Raw genomic sequence first — 25,513 nt, 5'->3', positions numbered from 1 at the left:
AGGGAAATCTTTCAAGAACCTCATTCAAACCAGACCAATGGGAGATTATAAGGACAGATACTATAAAGTGGAATGGGCCCACATTCTTCTAGAACAGTTTGAGAGGCTGATATAGTCAAGCACTAAAGGCGGTTCCACAAGCTATTGATGTCACACATTGCTTTTTTCTTGTTGGATTCAATTTAATAAATGAATGAATAATAATCTGCTGTGAGTTGTTGTTTAACTAAACTTACATTTACCTAATTTTAAGATTCTTAGATGGACCATATGTTTTTTATTATGTCCTGATTTATAGCACTTAATGCCGTTTTGTGTTTTTGGATATTCCCTTTTATTACATATTGTTTAAAGACCGTCAGCTACATACATGTAATTATAATATGGATGGGGTAAATATGCCTTCATAGTCCTGCCTGTAGAGATAGAACTTGTCTATATTGGCTGTTATATTTGTCTATATTTATTTTTTCTCCAGTAAATGTTTCTATAATTTAGAAATTACCAGACACGGAGGAATAGGATATAATATGATCCATAATGTAGGTTGAGCGAAGAAAACCCGACAGCTGATATTGATTTAAATGGACTCTGCTGTCTTTCTGCAGACTCTCTGGCTGGAGTTTATGTAGAATTTTTATAGAACGAACTTTGATGTTACAGGTGAATAGAAGGTTTTATGAAACTGAAGCTTATGCACTGTGTAGATTATCTATCAGATGTTCTTTTTCCTCTGATTGTTGAGTAGCCAAACCAAAATTACTCCAATTCAAAAAGACTTTGTGAATGCTTGCAGCTCAATGTACTGTTCCAGTCATTCATTATTTTCTCAGATCCAAACCAAGAATGTAATAGTGTTTATTTGATATCATCAGTATGGGATGTGAACTTGCTGTTTTGATATTCATCTTTCAACCACCCCTCCTGTAGAAACATAAGCCGCTCAGTGGAGCCAAAGGTGAACATGAGTAATCATGATGTAGCAATGTTATGTATACATTGGAGGAAATCAATACTGTGATTGTTATGAAAATACAAAGGGAATGACCCTGTATGCATGCCCTGCCTCTCCTGGGAACCTCTGCTCTAACATACCCAAAGGTTCTCAAGCTACTAATTTTCAGACATTTTACAATTTTTCATTATAATGGGTTACAAATCCTGTGCTGATTAATTTCGTAATTATAAAACTAAAAACTGACGCCAGAACTTTTCTTCCATACCACAGTCATGCCTGTAATGTTTAAAGGGATATTCTGGAGAATTTTGTGTTTTTTCTTTTTTTTTAATCAACTAGTATCAGAAATTTATAAAGGTTTGTAAATTACTTCCAGTACTTATCAACTGATGTATGCCCTGCAGGAAGTGGTGTATTCTTTTCAGTCTGAGAAGGTGCTCTTTGTTGTCACCTCTGTCCATGACAGGAACTCTTCACAGCAGGAAAGGTTTTCTATGGGTATTTGCTGCTGCTCTGGACAGTTCCTGACATGGACAGAGGTGGCAGTAGAGAGCACTGTGTCAGACTGGAAAGAATACACCACTTCCTGGAAGATTTTATTTCTTTATTTTTTCTAATTGTAGTAATTTACAAATCTATGTAAATTTCTGATACCAGGCTGGCTTGAACTGAACAGAGTGGTCTAAACCAGATTCTGCCATCTAGCTCGCCTGGAGTGGTGCTATGCACACACTAACAAATTCTACATGTTATGTATTTGCAGCTGTGTTTTGCATAGGTACTTTCTCACATGCACATACAAAACTCTGACACTAGATGTCAGTATAGTAGTAAACTCCCTATACTCATATATGCAGAAAATCTGGTATACATTACACAGAAAATAGCAGTATAAAATAAATGTAGTAAGACAGTGACAGGACTGCAACTATACAGCAACAATCAATTCTGTAGGATCTCTACTAATATTGCACATGTCAAAGACAGTTGTTATTGGAAATTGCTAGGCCCCATTGGGTTCACTGTCTCAGGCCAGCTCCTTAATGGTCTGGGAGATTTTTTTTCACACGTCTAGTACCATAAAGTTTCTTTTATTTATTTAATTTTTTTTTGGTTCTTAATTACAAAATTCACTGACTGGTAACTGAATATAATTCTTCCTATTTCATATGTATTGCAGTAAATGTAGTTGCCTTACTTCAAGAGTTCTGGGAGAAAAAAGAGAAGAGAAAGGCAATCTTCCCCAGTGAAAGCTTGGTGGCCTATGAGTCAGTCCCATCTCCAGATCCTCCATTTGTTTGCTATGTCACGTTACCAGGAGGAAGCTGTTTTGGTAATTTTCAGGTAAGAATGATTTTTCTGTAAAACTTACATGTTTCGAACTACTCCTTTAGTGTGAAAATGTTTCATTTTACATGCAGTTTAATTTTATGGCAATAATTTTAACCGCTGTAAGGTAAAGTGCAAGGGATTTATTTTGATATGTATCCAGAGAAGGGAGCATCTGTGTTATCCATATATCCTAAGGGCCCTACTACATGGAGCTATAATCTGCCGAATCAGGCTGATTCGGCAGACCATTGTGTCGTATAATAAAGACAACGATCAACGGTTGATCATGTCTTTAGATCCTGATCTCAAATCATTGTCCACCAAGCACATCACTACATTCAATAGCGATGTGTGGCCGATGGCTGCCGATTATGTAAAATAAAATAATAACATTGATACATACCTGACCACGCTCTTCCGATGCTACTGCCCATTCCCCGGTACCTTCCTGTCCTCTGTCCGCAGCCGCTGGTGGAACTGCAAAGCCTGCCTCTAAAGTAACAGGCCGCTCAGCCAATCATCGACCATGGCCAGAGATTGGCTGAGTAGCCTGTCACTTCAGAGGCCTGCTCGTGGCTGAAAACAGGAAGGTATCAGGGAGCAGGCAGAAGCACCAGGGAGTTTGATCAGGTAGGTATGAACTTATTTTACATTAGGCAAGGGCTGCCCAGACATCCTTAACGTTGTTCGTGCAACCCTTGCTGCACGATGGTCAGTAAACGAGCACTAATCTAGCAGATTGGCGCTTGTTTACATTATTGATAAGGCTGTGTAATACGGCCCTAATTCATTAAATTTGTGCCGGGATCTCATCATGGATCCCATTACTAACAAGCAGCTGCTATTGTTGTGATGAACTTAAAAAAATGCCATGCACTTCTTCATTTACCCTGTAGACGCCGTTTCGGCTTCTCTGTAACCAAACCTGTGTCTGCAGGCCAGCGTCAATATTAAATGGGGTTGCTCTTGTGAGACAACTCATTTAGGCCGGTCTTAATCCAAAGCTGTCAAGCTGCATTATGTGTATGCTTATGTAATGTGTATGGTCTGCTTTTTCCCTTTATTACACTCCTATCTGTGTGTGAAAATATGTCAAATATGCAGGACTGTATAGAAATATTTATCTGTAGATTTCCCTGCACACAAATGTGATCTCTCTGCTGAAAAATGCCGATAGAAAACCTCACCAAGCTAACTATTGATGGACGTGTTACACATCTGCTGTTTTCCTAACACAAGTGCACCGTGTTTTTTTGTTTCCAAGAGGTTTTTCCATATTATTTTGATGGATAGGCCATGAAATTGTTTTGATGAAATGTAAACATTGGTTCTATGCATCCAGTGTATAATGCCGTGTAATGCAGTACAAATCATTGTCTGGCTTTTACGTCTGTTGCATAATACACTGTTCAAGCCCAGTCTGATGTTTTCATAGCTGTGTCACTATTTAGGACCTCGTAGATTTAGTAATTCATAGAATTGCTCATTTATGGCAACACCCCTAATGTTTTATTTGCATACTTTTTTTTTTTTTTTTTTTAAATCTAAATGACTATTTTATGATTAAGTTGACCTTGTGTAACAAAGCTGTCCTAGATAAAAATGAAATGTGGTCCCATATTGATTGCTATGGCCAAAAAGATCAATATTTCTATTAAAGCTGTTATGTGAGATTAGAAGCTAAGGGCCTGTTCACACTACGGAACAAAGGAGAGAATTCCAAGCGGAATCCCTGCTGTGGACTCCCCTCGGAATTCCGCCTGCCTCACTGCCTCCACTCTCCTTGGATCTCTGCTGAAAGAATTGGCATGTCAATTCTTTCAACGGACAGCCGCAGCACCCTATACTTAACATTGAGACAGTTAAGCAGGTGGAATTTCGAGCGGAGTCTGCAGCAGGGATTCCGCTTGGAATTCCTGCCTGTTTACCTCAGTGTGAACAGTGTTGTCTTTCAGGAACAACACCACTCTTGTCTATAAGTTGGTTTTAGTCCAGCATGTTAGGACTTAGCTGCAGTACTATATATATTGTACTCAATACTTAAGGAATCTCTACATCACTGTATTAAATGGCAAATTTTTCACACATTTTCTAGGAGGAAAGGAAATGCAAAATAGCTCTTACACGTCTTGGGCAAAGAGGTGTCCCTTCAGGTCAAGTCTCACTGTATCTAGGAGTCTTAGAACATTGACTGGAGAATAGAGCAGATCAATGCAATGGTGGAACTCCGCTAGTGCCAAGTCCCGGGAGTCACTGGCGCTGATCAGCAAGTAGCAAGTTTTCTATTCTGGTTCTTGAGATGATGGTCTAGCTGGTCAACTGGAGATGATGGTCTTGTGTCAAATTGGCAGCTCTTCGTGAAGCTTCATCCACTAATTCTCTTGGGTATTGGTGCAATCACAGCCAAGCCGAAAAGCCCCCTCACTGGACAGGCCGGTCTGGGTTTGCACAACAAACTGTGCAGAGGTTTGTGATCGCACCAATACTTAAGAGAATTAGTAGATGAAGTATCACGAAGAGCCACCAATCTGACATAAGACAATTGCCTCCAAGAGAAGGCTAGACCATCATCTCAAGAACCAAAATAGAAAATGTACTTGCCGATCAGCGCCTGGAACTCCTGGGACTTGGCACTAGCCGACCTTCACCAATGCGTCAATCCTCTTCATTTTCCATTTCTGCAATATGGACCTGTGGAAGGGCAGCAGACAGGTGGGAGCTTATCCCTCCCCCTATTCTTCTTGTGGTGCTGTGCTCAGAGCACAACTGCATAAGGTAAGTGTACTATTGTTCTGCTCTGAAATATAACCTGTTCTCATGGTTCTTCACTATGTGCGTCTTTTCTCTTTTTTAGAACATTGACTGGAGATTTTATGCTAAGTCAAACAATCTCTCCAAAAGGAAAGATTTCCCATCTGCAGACAGCTTTTTTTTTGGTTTTGCCCCTCTTCAGTGCAGAGCAGGGTGTTGGCTGGCTAGTGAGAGGTCTATCGCCATGTGTTCAAAAGAGTGTGTTTTGAGAGTTTGTTTGGCTTGTCATAAAATCCCAGTCAATGGTCTAAGACTTCTACATAGAGTGAGACTTGACTTGAAGGGACATCTCTTTGCCCAAGAGATGTGAGAGCTATGTTGCATTTTTTTTCTTCCCAGAATTCCCAGTGGAGCAGTAATGGCGTTTAAGTCTCCACAAATCATTATGGCTGACTCTGCTTAAGGAGAATTAGTATCTCTCATACCCATGTCAATAGGCTTCTTACTAGCCAGCCAACACCCTGATCTACACTGAAGAGGGGTAACAACCCCAAAACAGCTGTCTACTAATGGGATGTCTTTATGATTGACTCTCCTTAAGGTGAATTAGTATCTCTTGGACAGACATTTTCTAGGCATTCAACACAATGTCAAAAGACAAACTGGAGAAGTATAAAATACTCCCACCAGTAAAACCACCAAGTTTTTATTGTTGATGAAGCAGTATTTCTTAAAGCCAAAAGCCAGCTGTCTGAACCAGTGGTTCTCAAACTGTAAGGCACCCCCTAGTTGTTGGTGAGGCACAGCTAGTAAGGCAGTTTTCACAAAAATGACTAAAGGCTGAACAGTCCTTTGCCTGGCTGCAACAATCTCTGTTTTAGGAACGTTACTGACTCATTTTGTACTTATTTTAATCTTATAGGAGACAAATGAAGGGTAGGCTGAGCAGTAGTTTTTATATTTGCATGGACATCCTCTATTGATGGTGAGCATCCGGTATTCTCTTGGTCAGTCTGGTGAGGCCCAGGCATCATTTTGTCTGTTGGGTAAGGCTCCAGTACAAAAGGTTTGGGAAATGAAGTCCCATGAAATAAAAAAAAGAAGGGAGAAAGGCAGGGAGGGGCCGGAAAATAGTAAACAAAAATGCTGCTCATGGGCCCTGCTGATGGCGGAATCCGATTGGAATCCAGGTACATCACTTACCCAGCTCTTACAGCTGTAACATCATGGCCTGGCTGGCACTGACTGGCTGAGCAGTCAGTGCCAAAATCAACGGCCAGAACTTTACTATGCATATTCATATTACAACCCTTACATCCTCAAGCTTCCCATAAATATTATGGAGAGGTTGGATAAAGCTGCTTATTTTAGAGCAAGATATATGTTGTGTGTGGGGTATAGGTGCCATAATTTAAGGACCCAAAATGCGCTGGTTGTTTGTATTTATATTCCATATTTAATGATTTTAAAGACATATTGTGCTGGCCTGAACTTTGCACATATGGTATTTTAAGCCTGTGCTGCAAGTATCATGATTTGGAGCATAGAGCAAGGAATAACCTAAGGTGTACATTTTGCAGCATCCCCAGGTCAATAAGGTTTTTAGGAGTGCGCATTAGCCTAACCCAGAACATTTTCTATGGGTAACAACAGATGAGTCAGCTAGCTCTGCATTTTAATATTAGTGGCTGATGAAGTTGGATGCAGGCCTAGGCTATATTCACAATATGTAAGTTTCGTAATAAACACAGCCATTTCAACATGTTAGTTCTCTGCGGCCACCATTCAGTGAATAGCTGCCGCCGAAAACCTGTCAGTGCACACAATGGAATGTGCGGCTCCGGTCACACGCTCCATTGTGTGCAGCAGAGAATTTGGATGCGGGCACACGGATGTGCCTGCATCCGAATTCAGCTGCAGTGAAGGTCATCTCTGTCACCGGCCGTTCCGTGACATGGCCTGGTCACGGAACGACCAGTCTCTTACTACGTGGGAAAATGGCCTAAGGCTGCATCCAACTATATCTACCACTGGTATTCATATGATCAGGCATTCTCTAGTCGAGCTCATCTCTTCTACCAACCATTAAATAAATCTATAGCATAGTTATCCAAGTCATCATCTAATGCAAGTTTGCAAGGTAATAATGTTGTGTCCTGAAATCCATACATGCTAACTGGCGGAATGTTGAATGCTTAAGCACGCTCTACTTTTTATATGTTTAGGTTCGGGCCTTTATTATATAAAGTAAATCACGGCAGCTATTTTTATATTTATGCTTAATCGCAATCTAAAATCCGAAAGACGTAGAGTTTTGGGACGGTTCTATAACTCATACAATGCAATATAATTGTAAGTCCGTAAAAATATATTTCTCATTAAGAGCTGTATTTTCCCTGATCCTGTGAACCATATATTTTATGGTGGGCTTATTAAAGTGGGATTCACCTTAATCACGGTTACAGAATTTCTTCTATTTTGTCTCCTAACTATGCATTGTCTCGGATCCTGGGAAAGTCCTGGAATTGCTGTGTTGTATATCAGATAAACATGATAAGCCAGCAATATATTATATTTTTCGGAATTCCCTGGAGTGTTTTTTTCCTTCAGGATAGATCCGTCTTTGCTGATATATGAATAAAAATAACATCCTCGTAGGAGCGATTAACATACTTGTCGAGCATCAAGATATTGGAGGAATACAAACCAACCCCCATTCTTGCTCTTCGAGGCAACAGTTCTTTGAATTCTTTATTATAAAGCATGGAAACAGTAAAAGTAATAGACTCTCATAAAGGAAGTATCATTATCACCGTATACAAATTCATTGCATATAAAATTAAAGGGGTTGTTGTCCAGAATTTGATATAGAGATAATTTTTGTTCCCCACCGAAACAATGGCATCCTTGTTCATGGGATATTTTAATCCTTAAAAAAAAGCCGCAATTCCAGACCCAGCCAATGAACCCTTATAACAGTTGCGATGCACCGCTAAATCCATAAATCCATAGAACTGTGTAATAGAAACAAGCTGTCATTGAGTCATGGTGGTGATGATCACTGATATGGTTGGTAATGGGAATAACGCCACTGGGTGTGTATAAAAAAAAAAATGTGTTTTTTTATGTTTGAGACGTGAGATAAGTATTGAAATGTGGATCTCTTTCAAGGCCAATATTATGGTATTGGATGTTTTTAATACTCCATGTGCTTTTATGTTTCTGATGAAAACTCCACTTTTAAGTTCTAGCATCGCCTTCGTAGAGTGAAGCTTGATGTTTTATGAATATCAAATACTTTATTTGTGGTTACGTTGCGTTGGGTGGGTGACTTATCCTGTAATCCTTCCATCTTCTACTGACAGTATATATTATATGTCTATGCTTTTAAAAATAGTTCTGTGCCATTTTTGGCTGTGTAGTAAATCCTCAAAACCACATGGTATGGTCATGAAACTGTACAACAATTTCCATTTCCCACAGTAAGACCTATGTTAGCCCCAACTGATCTGACATTTGGCTCCCCTCTTCCTGAACTCAGCCACTCAATGCTTTATGGTTTCAGCAGATGTTTTTACTTTTAATAACACTGGGGACTTTTATATATTTTCTTTTTTTTTCTTTTATTTGGGATGATCGGTTGTCCTATATGTATGCTATTAGTTTCTAATAAATATCCTGGTGTGCTCCTATGTACTGTATATATAAGATATGAGTTTATTTAGTTTCATGTTGCAAAGTTTGTGTGGTATTAAACAGATGACATACAGTATGAATTGTGAAAATTTGCAGTCCCTTTGGACAACAGAACATAATGGGACTACTTGTCTGCTTCTGCTTTAGGTTGAGATCACACACTGTAAAATTAAATAAATAAATAAATAAAAGCAAAAAAAAAAGGTATTAAAAAAGTCAGTTGTTTCAGTCTAATTTGTTCTATTAGGGTCCATTCACATGACAGGATCTGCAGCAGATTTAAAGCTGCGTCCAGTCAATTTTTTACACTGACATCTGCAGCATCAGATCTGCTGTTTGCAGATCCTGTACGTGTGAATGGACCCTTAAAGTCTATGGAAGAGCATCTGTCAGTGCACACAACATATTAACAAATGTCCAGCTTTCACATTACAGGCAGTTTTTATTTCATACATTTTAATAGAAGAATTTTTTTAAAGCAGGGATGGGGAACCTTTAGCGGCCCACCAGCTGTGTCAAAGCTACATTTCCTATCATGCCTGGACAGCCAAAACTTTAGCTTTGGCTGTCCAGGCATGATGGGAAATGTAGTTTTGCAATGGATGGAGGACCGAAGGTTCCCCATCCATGCTATAAAGTGTCACTGTCATTATTTTTGTTAGATTGGACTTCCTGTGTTCAGTCTCTTTGAAAAAAAACAAAAACAAAAAAAAAAACTGAACACAGGAAGTCTCGGTCCTCTAAGCACACAAAGGCAGTCATGTGATTGATGTGACTCTGTACTGGCCGGGATGTCATTACACTAACAGATTATCTGACAGATTTTTTTTGAGCCAAATCCAGGAATGGACTTTAAACAGGGAACAGGTAATAAAGGAAAGACTGAGATTTCTCCTCTTTTCAAATCCATTCCTGGCTTTGGCTTAAAAAAATCTGTCAGGCAGTCTGTTGGTGTAATAGGACCCAGCACAAGACTAAAAAGCTGCCTTCAGGAGACTGAACCTGGATACAAGTAAGTATAGCTTTGTGATAAAGCATGACAACTAGAAAAAATCATTCCTTCCTAGGCTCCCTGGGGGGAGCGTCTATCCAAGCTATCCATATCATCATGCACTGTGAATTGGCATTGCAGTGCTGCACATCACTCAGGGGCCCACTGGAGGGATGCCGAGTGATGTGGTACACTGCAGTGCCATCCTGGGTCATATGTATGCCCCTTTTAAAGAGCGCTGACATTTGGCTGAGACTTAAAGCAGAGGTAGGGTCTGTAACAAATGCTGTCTGTGCTGGAGAACAGAAAAGGAGACCCACACTTTGAAATGAACACAGGGATCGTGTAGGAGGTGAGGTCTTTTTTTTAACCTCTTCCCACCACCGCACTGTAAATTAACATCACTGCAGCCTATGCCTGATGCTGCAGCAATGTTAATTTACGATACAGGATGACACAGGCGCAGGAGCTGCATCTACTATAGTGGGCACCATCACAGAGGGGCCATATACTATAAGATGCAGAAGCACAGTGGACCATCTATTATGGGGAGCAGTAGCTTAGGGGGCCATCCACTATAGGGGGAAGCAGCATAGGGGGCCATCCAGGGCGCTATAGGGCGCTAGAGTAAAAGACAACAAAGACAGCGCTCCATGTGCAGGACCAAATGCAATAGGGTGGATAGAATTCCAGTAACTGAGTAAAACCGGCTCCCCTCTCACCTGGCTTAGTTGTGCAAGATCGGAGCACAACTCTCCATGCGTATACTTAAGAAGGGAACCAGTGTGCAGCCTTCCTGCAAACCCACGCCAGGGCCGTAACAAGATGCAGTCCTCCTCTCCAAATTCCAGCAGGTATAACAGGCGCAGCTACTCCCAAAAGATGAAGTATAAAAAACTACTTTATTAAAATAATAAAAACATGTATAAAAGGCTCAGCATTAAGCGTTTCTAGACCGGACCGGTCTCTTGATCAGATCTGATGAAGCATCTGATGAAGAGACTGGTCCGGTCTTAAAACGCGTAATGCTGAGCCTTTTATACATGTATAAAGTATTTTTTTATACTTCATCTGTTGGGAGTAGCTGCGCCTGTTAATCCTGCTGAATTTGGAGAGGAGGACTGCATCCATTATAGGGGGCAACAGCACAGGCGGCCATCCACTATAGAGGGCAGTGCAGAGAGCCATCTACTATAGGGGAACAACAAAGGGGCCATCTATTATAGGGGGACTACTCACAGGGGGCTATCTACTATAGGGAGACCACTCGGAGGGGCCATCTTTTATAATAGGACTAGGGGGCCAAGCACTATAGGGGCAGCTGCACAGGGGACCATCTTCTATAGGTCCTACTTGGTTATGTGGGACTACAAAGAGGGCTATCTCCTTTAGGAGCTGAATAGGGGGGCATCTTATTATTTTAGTAGGGACCTCCAGGTGGGGGTCCCAGATTGGGTGGACAGCCCAGGGTACATTTAATCCGTCCCTGCCCCAGTCTGAAGCAGAAATAGACAAGTAATCCCATCAAAGTCTGTTTTCCGAAGGGATTATCATAAATATGTGTGTGTGTGTGTGTGTGTGTGTGTAATGCCTCGGTATATTGTTTTGCTGTAATGTTATAATAATACATATTTTTCAAAACTCACTTTCAGCCTTTGTTTTTTTGCAGGCCCTTTTTATGTACAGTTTGTATCTTTCTATATCAGTAATTTTGCTGCCTATTCAGCAACAACATTTCTCTGCTGTACAGTGGACCACCCATGATACATAAAACAGAGAAGATTGACAGCAGAAAAAGACCACATGGTCCATCTTGTCTGCCTTTGTATTATTTCATTTTCTCTTAGGAGAGATATATGTTTATGCCAGACAAGCTTACATTCAGTTACTGTAGACCTACCAACCACATGTGCTGGAAGTTTGTTCCAAGCAGACAGGAAACAGTAACTGGTACCTGGCTATTGTATCATTTAACAGCACAGCTCCTATAGAGAGATGGGGAGAGGAACGGGGTTGCCATCTGTCCATAAATTTTAAGTGAAAAAAATTCTAGTTCAGCAGGTCATTGTGATTGTAATTCTCATCATTTGACAGTAATTACTAGTAATGAGTTAATATCAGTATATTAAGAGGGAATCTTTATATGGTTTACCAATTTATCCACACCAGTAACATAAGTGGCACATGGTGGGTTAGGGGCCCTGTTACAGATTGTATATGGGGGCCCAGACGCTTCATGTTACCATTCTAGAACAGTAAGCATAGAGGGATAAAGTAACAGCTGACAATAACTATGATTTCCTTTTAACATTCTTGGATAAATGTATATATGTTGGTGGAAGCGATGATTTATGTCAGTAGAATTAGTGGGTTAGCAGTTGACAAAGATCTCTGGCACTGAACTTACACACACACACACACACACACACACACACACACACACACACACACGTGTAATATACATTATATATATATATATATATATATATATATATATATATATATATATATATATATATATTACAGTGGTACCTTGGTTTAAGAGTAACTTGGTTTAAGAGTGTTTTGGTTTAAGAGCTCAAAGTTTTTCAAAATTGTCACTTGGTTTAAGAGCATTGCTTTGGTTTAAGAGTTCCCTGTACTGGGTGGGAGCTCGAGTGGAGGAGGGACATGGTCTGCATAGCGGGGTCTACAGCCCTGTACTCTGACCCAGGAAGTCTCCCTCACCTTCCAAATCATAGCAGATCCACTTCAGGCTGGGGCTTACATCAGGGGACAGGACTGTGGAGGTAATCTCTCCATAGCTGTAACCTCTCTCTCTCCTCAGACATAAAGTGCTGCTATACTGTGCCCACATCTGTCCTGCTCATTCCTTAATACCCCCTGCAGTCTCTGTCAGCCCTTGTGTTTCCCATCCTCTCCATTCCTGTACAGTAACTTATAATATCACATATTCTGCTGTTTCTCACTGTTTCATCTGTTTTACATGTTATTCAGAATAATAAATCATCATTTTTGGGGTGTGGAACCAATTGTCTGCATTTCTATTATTTCTTATGGGAAAATTTGCTTTGGTTTAAGAGTTAACTTTTATTACAAGCACGGTCCCGGAACGAATTATGCTCGTAATCCAAGGCACCACTGCATATATATATATATATATATATATATATATATATATATATATATATATATATATATACAGTATGTTACACAATAGTGTTATTTTATGGTCATCGGAAGTATTGTAAGTATAAGGACCCTATGGTAAACATTACTGTATACTAGCAATGACTACCACTATTTTATTATATATATATTTCAACAAACTATATATGAGTGTATAATACATAGAAATATAACAAACTTAGTAATATTATTCTCAGCCACACGATTAACATTGAGGAAAATGCTGACAAAGCTTACACTGCTCATTACTGATGTAGAGAGTACATGTATAATGTTCTTCTTGTTGCTACTGCCTATGGCATGCTACAGAAAAGTTACATTAGTAAGATCTCCCCTTCTCAGTTACAAGGAACATTGTGTCACACACTATGGCAATAATATTTAATAACATATATTGGAATTATGAAAGCACTGTATGGTACATTTATTAATGGTTTAACATGACAATGTGCAATATACAGGAATAACAGTAATTATGTATATCATACGTTTACTATTCACTTGAGTAGACCACCACTACTGTTCACATTTGGTATGTCATCCAAATGATTATTTTCCTTACAGGACTCAAAAGAATAGTAGACTTATGTTTGGTCTATTTATTCAGAGTGTACCATGTCACCATGTTAAGGCGTCCTTAGAGACATGATCCTATTATAGCATTTTCTCACTAGCAATGGCCTCTCCTGGGCTGAACAAGTCTACAACTGGGCAGATAGGAGCCACATCTATATTTATAACACTTGCAAGACATGGGTGGAGTGCAAGCCAACAGGAGGCAGCCACACACCCCACATACTAAAGAAAAAAAAGAAAAATTGGCCGCACCTATATGCCTCTGTTCACACTGCAGGTTGCATGCTACATGTGGCTTAAGTACATATAATAAAAAGACAAAACAGAAAGTGCAACAGCAACCCACAGGTGCAAGTTCTTATAGTATATACTCCCCCTGGCGTACACACAATGTTATGTTTGGTCTATTAAAGTTTTTCAGGTTTGCTGTGCTGTAGATATTTTTTTTATACTTTTGGAAAATACTCTAAGCCCCAAAATGTAATTTCTATGAGGTCTGTGACATATTGACTGAAGGTGCCTAGTTCACCAGCTGTTTTGGTTCAACAGGTTCATACAGTGTAAAATGTAGTACTGTGTATAATCTGTGCCCCGCTATTTCTTGTTCTTTAAGGTTTTATCCAACTAAAATGATTTTCTTTCAGATCAACTGGTGTCAGAAAGTTATATAGATTTGTAATTTACTATTTAAAAATCTCAAGTCTTCCCATACTTATCAGCTGCTGTAGGTCCTGCAGGAAATGGTGTTTTCTTTTCTGTCTAACACAGTGATCGCTACTGCCACCTCTGTCCGAGACAGGAACTGTCCAGAGGAGGAGAGGTTTTCTATGGGGATTTACTACTTCTCTGGACAGCTCCTGTCTTGGGCAGAGATGTCAGCAGAGAGCACTGTGTCAGACTGAAAAGAATCCACCACTTCCTTCAGGACATACAGCAGCTGATAAGTATGGAAAGACTTGAGATTTTTAAATAGTAGTAAATTACAAATCTTTATAACTTTCTGTAACCAGTTGATTTGAAAGAAAATGATTTTTGCTGGGTAATCCCTTCAACAACATTTCACATTATCGTCAAGCAGGTTTGTTCTCATACAAAAATATTTGTTGAATAAAAAAACAAAAAAATAAAAAAAAAACAGTAATGCAAATTTGTATTCTATTTCATTATAACATTTCCACTGGCTAATGTTTCCAGATTTACCTGTCTGAGGGAATTCTCTATGTCAGTGCGTTTTATGTAGCACTTGCTCACCTGGGGAGGCATTAAGTATTGGCTGGACACTCACTCACTATGACTGAGTTTCTGAGATATTGTACAACATGTTTCCTGACCAATAAATCTTTCTGATTATATTAGCAGAAATGTTAAGTAAAAGGCATAAACAAACTCCTAGTGGGAACATGTCTCGAACATCTTTACAGTAGTACAAAATGTACTGTCTAGCATGTTTAAAATGAAGAATAGAGACAGTGCTAAAACTATTGTTCACACGCTGCTTACAATAGTTTTTTTTTTTATTTGTGTATTTTAATTATAGAAAAAAATTACTTTCATTTTCATCTTTCGAGATGCTCGCATATTCAGACATCCCTAACAAGGTCTGCACTTATGGCCAACTTGAGAACAAAGTGGAAAAGTGCGTACTGGAAAGAAAGGAGATGGCATTCCCTCTTTTTCTCCTTGGGTAACATCTGACTGATTTTGGGCTCATTTCAGTGTGATGCCATTTTCGGGACTAAAACAAATTTTATTTGTTTTAAAAATTTTGGCATTGAATGAGATTGAATAATTTGGCATGAAATATTTTTTTTCTTAGAAATGAGATAAATGTTCTATGTCCCCTTAACAGCGGAAGGGCCAGTATTAAGGATGGTGAACTGGGCAATTTCCCAGGAATCTGATCTCCCTGGGATATTCTCTCTTTTATAGGCTGCAGGTTGTTTTTGTATAAGCTTCTCTATGTAGGGGACATAATGACATTACTCTATCATTCCGTCTGTGCCAGGCTTCTGATTTTACAAGCCAGAAGTGAGCTCACCAACCTAATTTTTCTTTGTGTATGCACTGATGGGAGGTAGGGATATGTCTTGTGCTTGTGATATTTTAAGAACATAACAGCTCTCCTGGAAGTGCGAACAGTTCTCTACATAATACTTTCTAAATTGTTAGAATGTGATAGTGTTGTAGTTACAATATTTCAGCATTTAAAGGGGTTTCCTGACAAACCTGTTTCCAACTGTCTAATATTTACAGTGATAAAGTTGTTGTATTACCTTTCTGTTATCTTTCATTCTTTTCTTCTGCTTTTAATGCAATCTCTGTTCTTGTCTTCATTAGCCCAACTTCCTTTCTAAATAAACTTCTTGTTCCTGTGTACACTTGAGCCAGGAACTCAGCCAATTGGGAGGGGTTAAAGTTAAGAAATTGCAGTGGGGGAGAGATAAGGTAGGCGAACTTCCTGGTTTACATGGAAATAGGAAGTCCATTAGAAGTTGTACAGCAGACAGGAGGTTGGGCTAATGAAGACAACAAAGCAGACAGTTTGCATTATTCATTTAGATGCCACTGTCAGAACTGAGAGAAGGATTATAGTATCTCATCGGTGGTGCTGTGCTGCAGATCATCTGCCCATGATACAATTATGGGGAGCTGATCTGTTATCAGGACAGGCCAAGCTATGCCTCTCATGGGTGCTTGACATGGCAATTGATACAGTTTGCCTAAGTATACTATACCAATGGAGCAGGAAGCGAATGGATCAATGCAGTACATAGGTACTACATTGATCTGTATAAACAATCAAGTTGTTGCTATTAGGAGTCCCCTTGGAGGTATATAAAACTGTTATAAAAATAAAAATATAACAAATTCACCCTATAATAAAAGTTCTATTCAGTTCCCTTCCTTTTGTCATTTTTCAAATACAAGGATAAAATACAAACAAACTTAAACATGTCTGGTATGGCAGTGTGTGGAAATGTCTACACTATTAACATATACTGTTATCAACACCACGCTGTATATGGTTGAAACGTCATATACCATCACATATCACAGAACAATGAGATAAAAAGTGATCAAGGGGTCTAATGTATGCAAACACAATAACATAAAAAAATCAAAAATGTTAAGTTAGGCTAGGTTTACACTGTGTTTTTACATCCATTTCACGGTATCGGTTTAAAGGAGAAGTCCAACGAAAATTGTTATTAAAGTATTGTATTGTCCCCTAAAAGTTATACAAATCACCAATATACACTTATTACTGGAAATGCTTATAAAGTGCTTTTCTACCTGCACTTACTACTGCATCAAGGCTTCACTTCCTGGATAACATGGTGATGTCACTTCCTGGATAACATGGTGATGTCACTTCCTGAATAACATGGTGATGTCACGACCCGACTCCCAAAGCTGTGCGGGCTGTGGCTGCTGGAGAGGATGATGGCAGAGGGATGCTCCAGTGCCCTGTGTCCCTCAGTACCCGCTGCCATCATCCTCACCAGCAGCCACAGCCCGCACAGCTCTGGGAGTTGTGGCATGATCTCTCCTTTACCATCCCTTTTTGCATCAGTTTGTGTTAGCAAAAACGCAGTGTGGCCCAAGTCTTAAAGGGGTCAGAAAATATTTTTGCAGTGATTTTATTTAAAAAAAATAGATAATCTTTTTGCTTTTGCTGCTTTTGACTGATATTATTGGACATACTGTCGCTGTATGTGGTAATGAGATGTAGTTGTAAGTCATTACTGTATTCCCCATATGATAGTAGTTCTGCTGCCTTCTCTTTTTTGTCATGAATGGTGACAGTATATCACAATGCAGCGCAGCAGGGCGATCATAGAGAAGGATTCTTGTCATGATTTAAACCAAACACTTTGTGCAGCTGAAATCCCAGGACCTTTCAGCAGACGGCTGGGAAACATAACAACTATCTCCTGCTGCTACTGTGTAAGACAAAGCACTTTAAGAAAGCGGAGACTTTAACATTAATTTGGGGTTTGAGCACAGAGAATGAGCACAGAAAATGATTCCGTTCATAGCACCGATTATAAAACGTTGGTGTTTTTGCCAAAATTGCTCCATCAAATCATATAATATCTCAAACTGGGAAAACGGCAGGTGGCTTATCTTAAAAACAAGACTCTTTTTCTTGTTTTGAGCCCAGAAGTTTATTGATTAGTCATGCAGAAATAGTACATGTAGTAAGATGGAGAGCCTGATGTGTGCAGGTGGAATGGCTGTAGGCACGGTATATGAAGAGAGCAGTGCTTCTAACCTATATCTACCCATCTGTTACAGAACGCTCAGCAGTCCCTTACGGCATCCACCTCACACTCATATTCAACACCTAAAGCACCACTGACAGCTTAATGGGTTAATTAATCAATGGCAATTCCTGATATGTATGCATTAAAGTGTAATGGTCCTTTTACACGGGACGATTAATCGTTCGTTTTTGCACGATAACGGTCAAATTCGAACGATAATCATAGCGAACGATCAAACGACGAGCAAAAAATCGTTCATTTTGATCTTTCAACATGTTCTCAAATCATCGTTGATCGTTCGCAAAAAATTCGCAGATCGTTCCGTGTAAACATTCTTTCAGCGATTTCACCTATGTGTGAGATAGGCTTAAACGATCGCAAAACGATCGCATAGCGAATTTTCCGTACGATGTATCGTTCCGTCTAAACGCTGATCGTTATAAAAAAAACATCGTTCATTCAAAATCGTTAATCGTGCGATCGGGCAAATTATCGCACCGTGTAAAAGTACCAAAACTCCTGCATTCAGCTCCCGCTGGCATACGGTCATTCACTGCAGCCACCCAGTCCATGCCCCGTCTCTTGCCCTGGCCACCACTATGTTGCTTCTCTTCTTGCTCTGGTACCTGGACTAGTCCGCAAGGTGCATGCATGTGCTCCCCCTCTGACTTAAAAGGCCATTGTGCACACCCTAAATCTGTCATCCATCTATCCTGGTCCTCCTGTGTTTGACTTGTGCCTGATCTCCTGACTCTGTCCAACCTTTATACTATACCATCTTTCCTGTGCTTGACCCACATGGTTGACCCAGAATCCTTATCCATTGGTTGGAACAAAAAGTATACTCTTTCTTAAAGGGATTGTCTTCTTTGGGGAATTTATTTTTGTTAGCCTAATCCCAAGGTATTATTCTATGTTTACACAGCAAAATACAGCTGTAAAATAGGTATAAAAGGCCATATTTTTAATCTAATCGACTGCTTAAAGGGGTTATTCATCGCTACAAAAACATGATCACTTTCTTCCAGAGACAGCACCACTCTTGTCTCCAGTTCAGGTGTGGTTTGCAATTGAGATCCATTCACTTCAATGCCACTGAGTTGAAAAACCTACACCCAAACTGGAGACAAGAGTAGTGCTGTTACTGGAAGAAAGTGGCAATGTTTTTGTAGCGCTGGACAACCCCTTTAATTATAGTCTATGGAAAAACACTGCTGTATTCTGCTTTAATTTTACTGTGTGTTAATTTAAGCCTCAAGATTATCATCTTATATTTGAGGTAAGACAGCGGAAAGTATTAGATTATATTCCCACAACATTTGGTTTACAGCCATAATTCTCCAAACACGGCTGTATTTATGCCTCAAAATGGACTACATAGCCTTAGTCTTAGATTCCCCTGCAGCACCCCCAGAGAGGAAATGAGGAATTACACAGTGCCCAATGAAATACATGGCTTGTATCATGGGTCCTTCAGAGTGATAGATCCTCTTTGTATTAATTCTTTTTTTTTTAGATGTATATAATATGGACTATATGACATCTATTAAGTTGCGGTATACAACCTTGAACTTAAGTATAGCTTGTTGTCTCAATATGTCACATCTCATTAGATTCCCAATACTATGACTAATCTTTAAAGTGTAGGTCAAGTATATGTCCAGGCAGATTATTTTCTTTTCCATTGACTATAAAGTAATGTCTTTGGTTGTCTTCCAGCTAGTATCATATTACAGGCTCATCCTTAAATAATATTTGTTTGGGAATAGAACTTACAGAATGGTTTTCATTAAAGTAATATGTCCAACATCATAAACCAGAGCAATATGTATTAAATAAATCCATCAAGCTGACACATGTCCTACTCAGCAGAAGAATAGAAATCATATCTTACCACTAGATCAAAAGACAAGAGATAAGAAAAAAAATATCAACTCTGATTTAAAAACTCTCCATGCTGAGTGCAGGTCTTGGGTCACGTTATTGTATATGGTGATTAGTATCATGTGTCAAGAGATGGAGAAACTACAGATCTGAAAGGAATAACCTGAACAATATCTGGAATGTGTCTTCTATTCTGATATGAAGAGAAGTCGGGAAAAGATCCATAGCATAAGGGTAGAGAGGAAATCAGATGAGCGTGTAAAGTTCAAAGCAAATAAAAAGGAAGCCAAGGTGGAAATGGACTAGTTTTATATTGTAAAATATGAGGCCCACATGTTCTTCTTCTTTCATATGCCAAACTATACTCACCAAGAACACCTTTCCAGCCATGCCATAAATCATATAGTCTCATTGTATTATGCTAAAGGGTCTCTCTTTTATTAGATCTGCTTTGTTATTTTTATGATGTTTCTGCTATTCATCAATAAAAAAAATTCAAGTCTAGAGGTCCATATAACAACATTGAGAGAATTTACTGCCATAGTTGGTGCTTTGACTGAAGCAATGATTGATAGGACCAGTGGTCATTTATGTGTCCCTGTGGTACCCAAACAATGAAAAAAAAACCTGAATTATATAACTGTGGGAAATGAGGGTATACAAATGATTTAATAATATAGCCATTAAAACAAGGGCAGTGTTACCTTAAAGAGTTTGTTCACCTTGGGTAAGCTGGTCACAGAGTGTACTTACATTAAAGGGGTTATCCAGCAAAAAAATTTTTTTTTTTTTTTTTCAAATCAATTGGTTTCAGAAAGATATATAAAGTTGTAATTTACTTCTATTTAAAAATCTCAAGTCTTGCAGTACTTATCACCTGCTGTATATCCCACATATTTTCAGTCTGACACAGTGCTCTCTGCTGACATCTCTGGTCGAGACAGGAACTGTCCAGAGCAGTAGCAAATCCCCATAGAAAACCTCTCCTGCCTCTTTATCATCCCCTTTCCAAATATTGAATGGTACCCGACAGGGATGCCCACTATCACCCCTCCTTTTTGTTTTGACTTTAGAACCACTGGCCGCTATGCTAAGATCTTCTGAAAATATTAGAGGTATAACCATAGGTGAAGAAAAGCTTACTCTTTCTCTCTATGCTGACGATATTATTTTGACAGTATCTGAACCCTTGGTCTCTCTCCCTAATATCTTATTAACTTTGGAAAATTTTGGTTTGGTCTCTTATTATAAATTAAACACTAACAAAACGCAGGCTCTCCCAATTAACATACCTATAGAGATAACTAACCGACTGAAACTCCTATATCCCCTAGATTGGCAAAAATCCAAAATATCATACCTAGGTATTTCCCTAACATTCCCAACCACTCCTTAATTTCTTACATTCGGATATAACCCAGTTTAATAAGGTAGAATTGTCCTGGCTAGGAAGACTTAATTCTTTTAAAAGGTTCCTCCTTCCCAAATTGATGTACATATTCCGAACTGTCCCCATATGTGTGCCAAAGAAATTTTTCTCCTCAGTTAGAACTATATTATTGTCGTACTTATGGGGTTTTAAAGACCCAGGATTTCTTATAAATTGCTCTACAAACATAGAATTGCAGGGGGTATTGGGTTACCTGAAATTGAATTATATCATAGAGCGATAATCCTATCCCAAACATACTCCTGGTTTAAAGGTCATACAATCCCTCCTTGGATGAGTATTGAGCAATATCTAGTTAAACCACACTCACTCAAATCATTACTGTATGCTTATCTGTGGCACCTACCCACCCCAAAAATCTATTCATGTACGACAATGGCGAGTCTTAAAACATGGATCATTTCACATACTGCTATAGGGACAAGGCAAAATATTATCTTGCCACACCTGCCATTGGACATACTTCACATTGCTATTCCCACAATTGATTTATCTAATTGGATGACCCAGTGTTTGTTAGAGGTAAGCCAACTGTTCCGAGAGGGCATTCTCCACACATATCTAGACTTACAAAACTAAATATATAATTTATAAATTTCTAAAAGTGAGACAATATCACATGTCAAAGAAACACACCTCACTGAAATACAGTGCTGAGCTTATGCAGTTATTTAAACTACAACCGAAAGGGATAAAACATATTTACAATCTGTTGGGCAACTTGGTAACATTTGAACCTACAGGTCCATTCGCAAAATGGATATCAGACCTAAATATCTCACCTACTGAAAACAACTGGAAACAAGCATTTTACTGGTCTGACAAAGCTGTCCACTATGTTTCACATGTTGAAAACAACATTAAATCTAGACTACAATGGTATTATACTCCTCTGAGATTACATGGTATGTTCCCATCGGTGTTGCAATTGTGTTGGAGGAATTGCGGCAATGAGGAATCTTTGACAATGAGGAAAATTTTGTGGAGATGCCCTCTTGTGACGAATTATTGGTCGGAGGTTTCAGATTTGATTCTCAAGATCTTTAAATATCCAATTCCCATCACACATCAATTAGTACTGCTTGGTCTAGGAATACAGCACAGTGTGCCTCAACACAGGATATTGTTCTGCCTGCTTACAACAATAGCAAAACTACTACTCACTAGACGTTGGAAAACGTCCAACATCCCAACTAAAACAGAACTAATACAAAAATTAAATATAACTTATAACTACGAGGAGGCTATAGCCCATGGCAACAATACAATTAAAAAATTTAGAGAGATGTGGTCGTTATGGACATCAAGTCCACTTTTTTCACCTTAAGTTTTCTGTTTATTTTCTTATCTGTTTTATGAATAATCTATAATTACACATACAATGATATCACATAGAGACTCACTATATCCTCATGCTTATTTTGATAGACAAACTATCTTAATACATGTTACGTTATTGTTAACTTTACCTTAGCTCTATTTCTCATTCCATTTGTGAAAACTGTTTTATCTGTTTGAAAGAAAAAGATTTTCACTGGATAACCCCTTTAAGGCTTTTAGATTCTACACTAGTAAATGTTCAATTCCTTTACAGTGGCACTGCAGGTGAATATAAGTATTACACAGTAACCATGAAAATCAATGGGCTGCCTATGTAATACACAAAAATAACTTTAAGAAAAAACTCTGCATGAGCACCCCTTTCACTAATAAGGTATATAAAACTAGACCATGCCTTTATGTATTGTTAGGTCTCATGCACATAACAGTATTTCCTGTCGGTAAAAAAAAATAGGCCATATGAGAAAAAAATCCTTCTTTCTCTTCTTATCAAGCTTCTTTCCTCCCTCACACTCCTAAACTTTGTGCAGAAGGGATAGGTGATCAGTGAGATGGCAGTGAGGTCAGACAGCAGAAGCAGTGAGAGAGACACAAAGAAACTGCAAAGAAACTATGGCTATTTGTAAGTTATAGGTCTTACCACATGTTTTGATTCACAGCTTTTACTATCCAGTACTGCTCTATTATGTCCTCCATGTGGCTGTTGCTTCGTAGGCTGTACCATAAAGACATAATAGTGCAAATTCCCCTCTTCTGTGAATGTACAATGTACAGTAGACTAGGCTCCAGGGCCGTTTCTGTCTTAAGGCGAAATATGTCTATTGCTCAGGGCGGCAGCTTTGCAGGGCAGCAGATTTTATAGAGTGGCCATAAATGATACTGTCTGCTACACATCACTGACTTAATTGACCCCATGACTTGCAAATTATAGCTGGACACAGACGTAGAATGCAAGGAAGGACTGCAAACACTGTGCAGGTATTGTTATGTACTTCAGACATAACAATACTACAAGTGATCACTGCCCATATATATGGAGCACAAGGTGTAATGGTAGTATGACCGTGAATAAGATCACCATGAGTACTCACAATGCATTGACTCTTGTATATGTCAGCTGCTTTTATTCTTGGAGAGGCAATAAACATTGAAAAATTGGTTACACACTGGTGGAATTGGAAACTTTAAAACTTTTTTTTTGTCCTGTCCTCACCAAGGATGAAAGGTAATGCATGACCAGGGTAATTGATGGTGGAGCTGGATCATGTGTACACTTACTATAAGCTGCAGATTTTCAATAGGTTTCGCAGAAAAAACTAAAATCGGCCCGATCAGAGATGAAAAAATAAGTTTTACAATGGCCAAAGATCACTTTATTTTGTAACTTACATGTCTTTCAATAATACACAGTAATGTTGACATGTTGTACCTGTATTGTCTCCTTAGTGTTGCACAAGTAGAGCAGAAGCACGACGAGACGCAGCCAAGGTCGCCTTAATCAACTCCCTCTACAATGAATTACCGAACAGGAGAATCACACATGAATTTATTATGAAAAGTGTTCAGGAAGCTGTTGACTCCACAAGTGTAAGTAAAAAGCCAACTCCATGCCTGCTGTATACCTTCATGAGAAGCCTGATAAACACACAGATTTATTATAGCTAGAATTCGCTACAGTCCTATGCTTAATGTTAGGTAGGGTTATTTTACATAAGTAAAATGTTTCTTCAAACATTTGTTCCTAATCTTTGGCATTGGGAATGTAATAGACAGCTAGTGTTGGACCCACTGTGCTACCCAACCGAATAGAGAGCAGAGTCTAAATACCTGTTATCCCACTTCAGGATGAGGAAGTTTAACTTCTGTGGCTAGAGGACAAGAGGTCGCTCTACAAGTGTGGTTGGTTCCAAGAACCAGGCATAGTTTGTGCTAAGTATCAGGGAACAGGCTGATTTATGTGTGGTCAGCAAGCCAGGTCATGAGCAGGAGAGTCAGCGCAGTACTAGGGATGAGACAGGTAGTGAGGTCAGCCAGGTAAAGGGTCAGGGCAAGCAGGTTCAGAGGTAGGTCATACAATCGATTGCAATAGGAGAGGCACGCGGTACAGACAGGGCTGAGGCAAAAAGCATAATCCAAAGAACAGGCACGGGTCAAAATACATGGAAATACAGCAGAATAGCAGCAGATACCTTTGCTTGGATTGCCAGACTCCAACATTGGTCATGTAGTGTCCCAGAGTGGGTGTGCCATTACTGTCTCTGCACACCTCTTGTCAGGTACATTTGTAAGGTATGCTCTGGGCTGAAGGCCTACTGCTCCCACCACTTGTCCAATCCTTGAGCTGAGTACCACACAACACTACACCTATTGGAGACCAATGTTTAATGATTCCAGAAAGTTCCCACCAACGGGAGTCAAGTCCCAGTCCTGAGTCAAGCTTCCTGATGATTCCTGGTGGCTAGTCAAGTCTAGAGGTGGTTGAGTGAGGAGTTCTAGCTAGTTTGTATTTCTGTCACAAAAGTGTGCAGTGCTAAAGCCTAAAGTGCGGTAACAGTCCCAAAAGGGACAACTTTTGCCTACATTTGGCCTTTTCAGGTAATCTTAATTGGCTAGCTACACCCAGTTTTGCAAGTCTGGGCCCATGCTACTAGATCTGGCAAATACCACCTACATAAGAACACCAAACTTCATAATAATATACCAAAAAAGGTCTCTTCAAAACCTATATAACCTACACCTCCCAAAATAAGTAAATGACCAATAGTATGTCAAAAACATCAATCATTTTGTCATGCAGACACAAAACCCAATAATCCCATAAACATATACACATAAGACAGTTTAAAATTAGGAAGGAGCAAGGACATGTACAATTAAATAATAAGGTTTAATATGAGACATCATAAGGGATATGAGAAATGTATCAGATGCAGCAAAATCAAAAATGTGTATACATTGTTGTAAACAGGGGACAGGACTAGTACCAGTAACAGTGGTTGAAAATAACAGCCACCCTATAAATATGCCAGAATCACTAGCAGGAATATTGTAAATAATAGCAGCTGTGTGCTGAATCA

General features: G+C 39.2%; 2 protein-coding genes across 4 annotated transcripts in view; one reads left to right on the top strand and one right to left on the bottom strand.

Annotated features, from left to right (window-relative positions):
* Positions 1 to 25,513, bottom strand: part of LOC138787390 (uncharacterized) — a 406,633-nt gene that overhangs the window by 251,199 nt on the left and 129,921 nt on the right. The gene's annotated exons all lie outside the window — the stretch shown is intronic.
* The window catches only part of LIX1 (limb and CNS expressed 1), a 105,767-nt gene that overhangs the window by 29,856 nt on the left and 50,398 nt on the right, over positions 1 to 25,513 (top strand). For both annotated transcript variants that reach the window (XM_069962958.1, XM_069962959.1), the window contains 2 exons: positions 2,139 to 2,302; positions 23,883 to 24,023. In XM_069962958.1, coding sequence (XP_069819059.1) covers positions 2,139 to 2,302; positions 23,883 to 24,023 — 305 coding nt within the window. The remainder of the gene's footprint in view (positions 1 to 2,138; positions 2,303 to 23,882; positions 24,024 to 25,513) is intronic.

The sequence above is a fragment of the Dendropsophus ebraccatus genome, chromosome 3, assembly GCF_027789765.1.
Source record: "Dendropsophus ebraccatus isolate aDenEbr1 chromosome 3, aDenEbr1.pat, whole genome shotgun sequence".
NCBI lineage: Eukaryota > Metazoa > Chordata > Amphibia > Anura > Hylidae > Dendropsophus > Dendropsophus ebraccatus.
The sequence above is the reverse complement of the archived record's forward strand: the minus strand, read 5'-3'. Positions and strand labels throughout refer to the sequence as shown.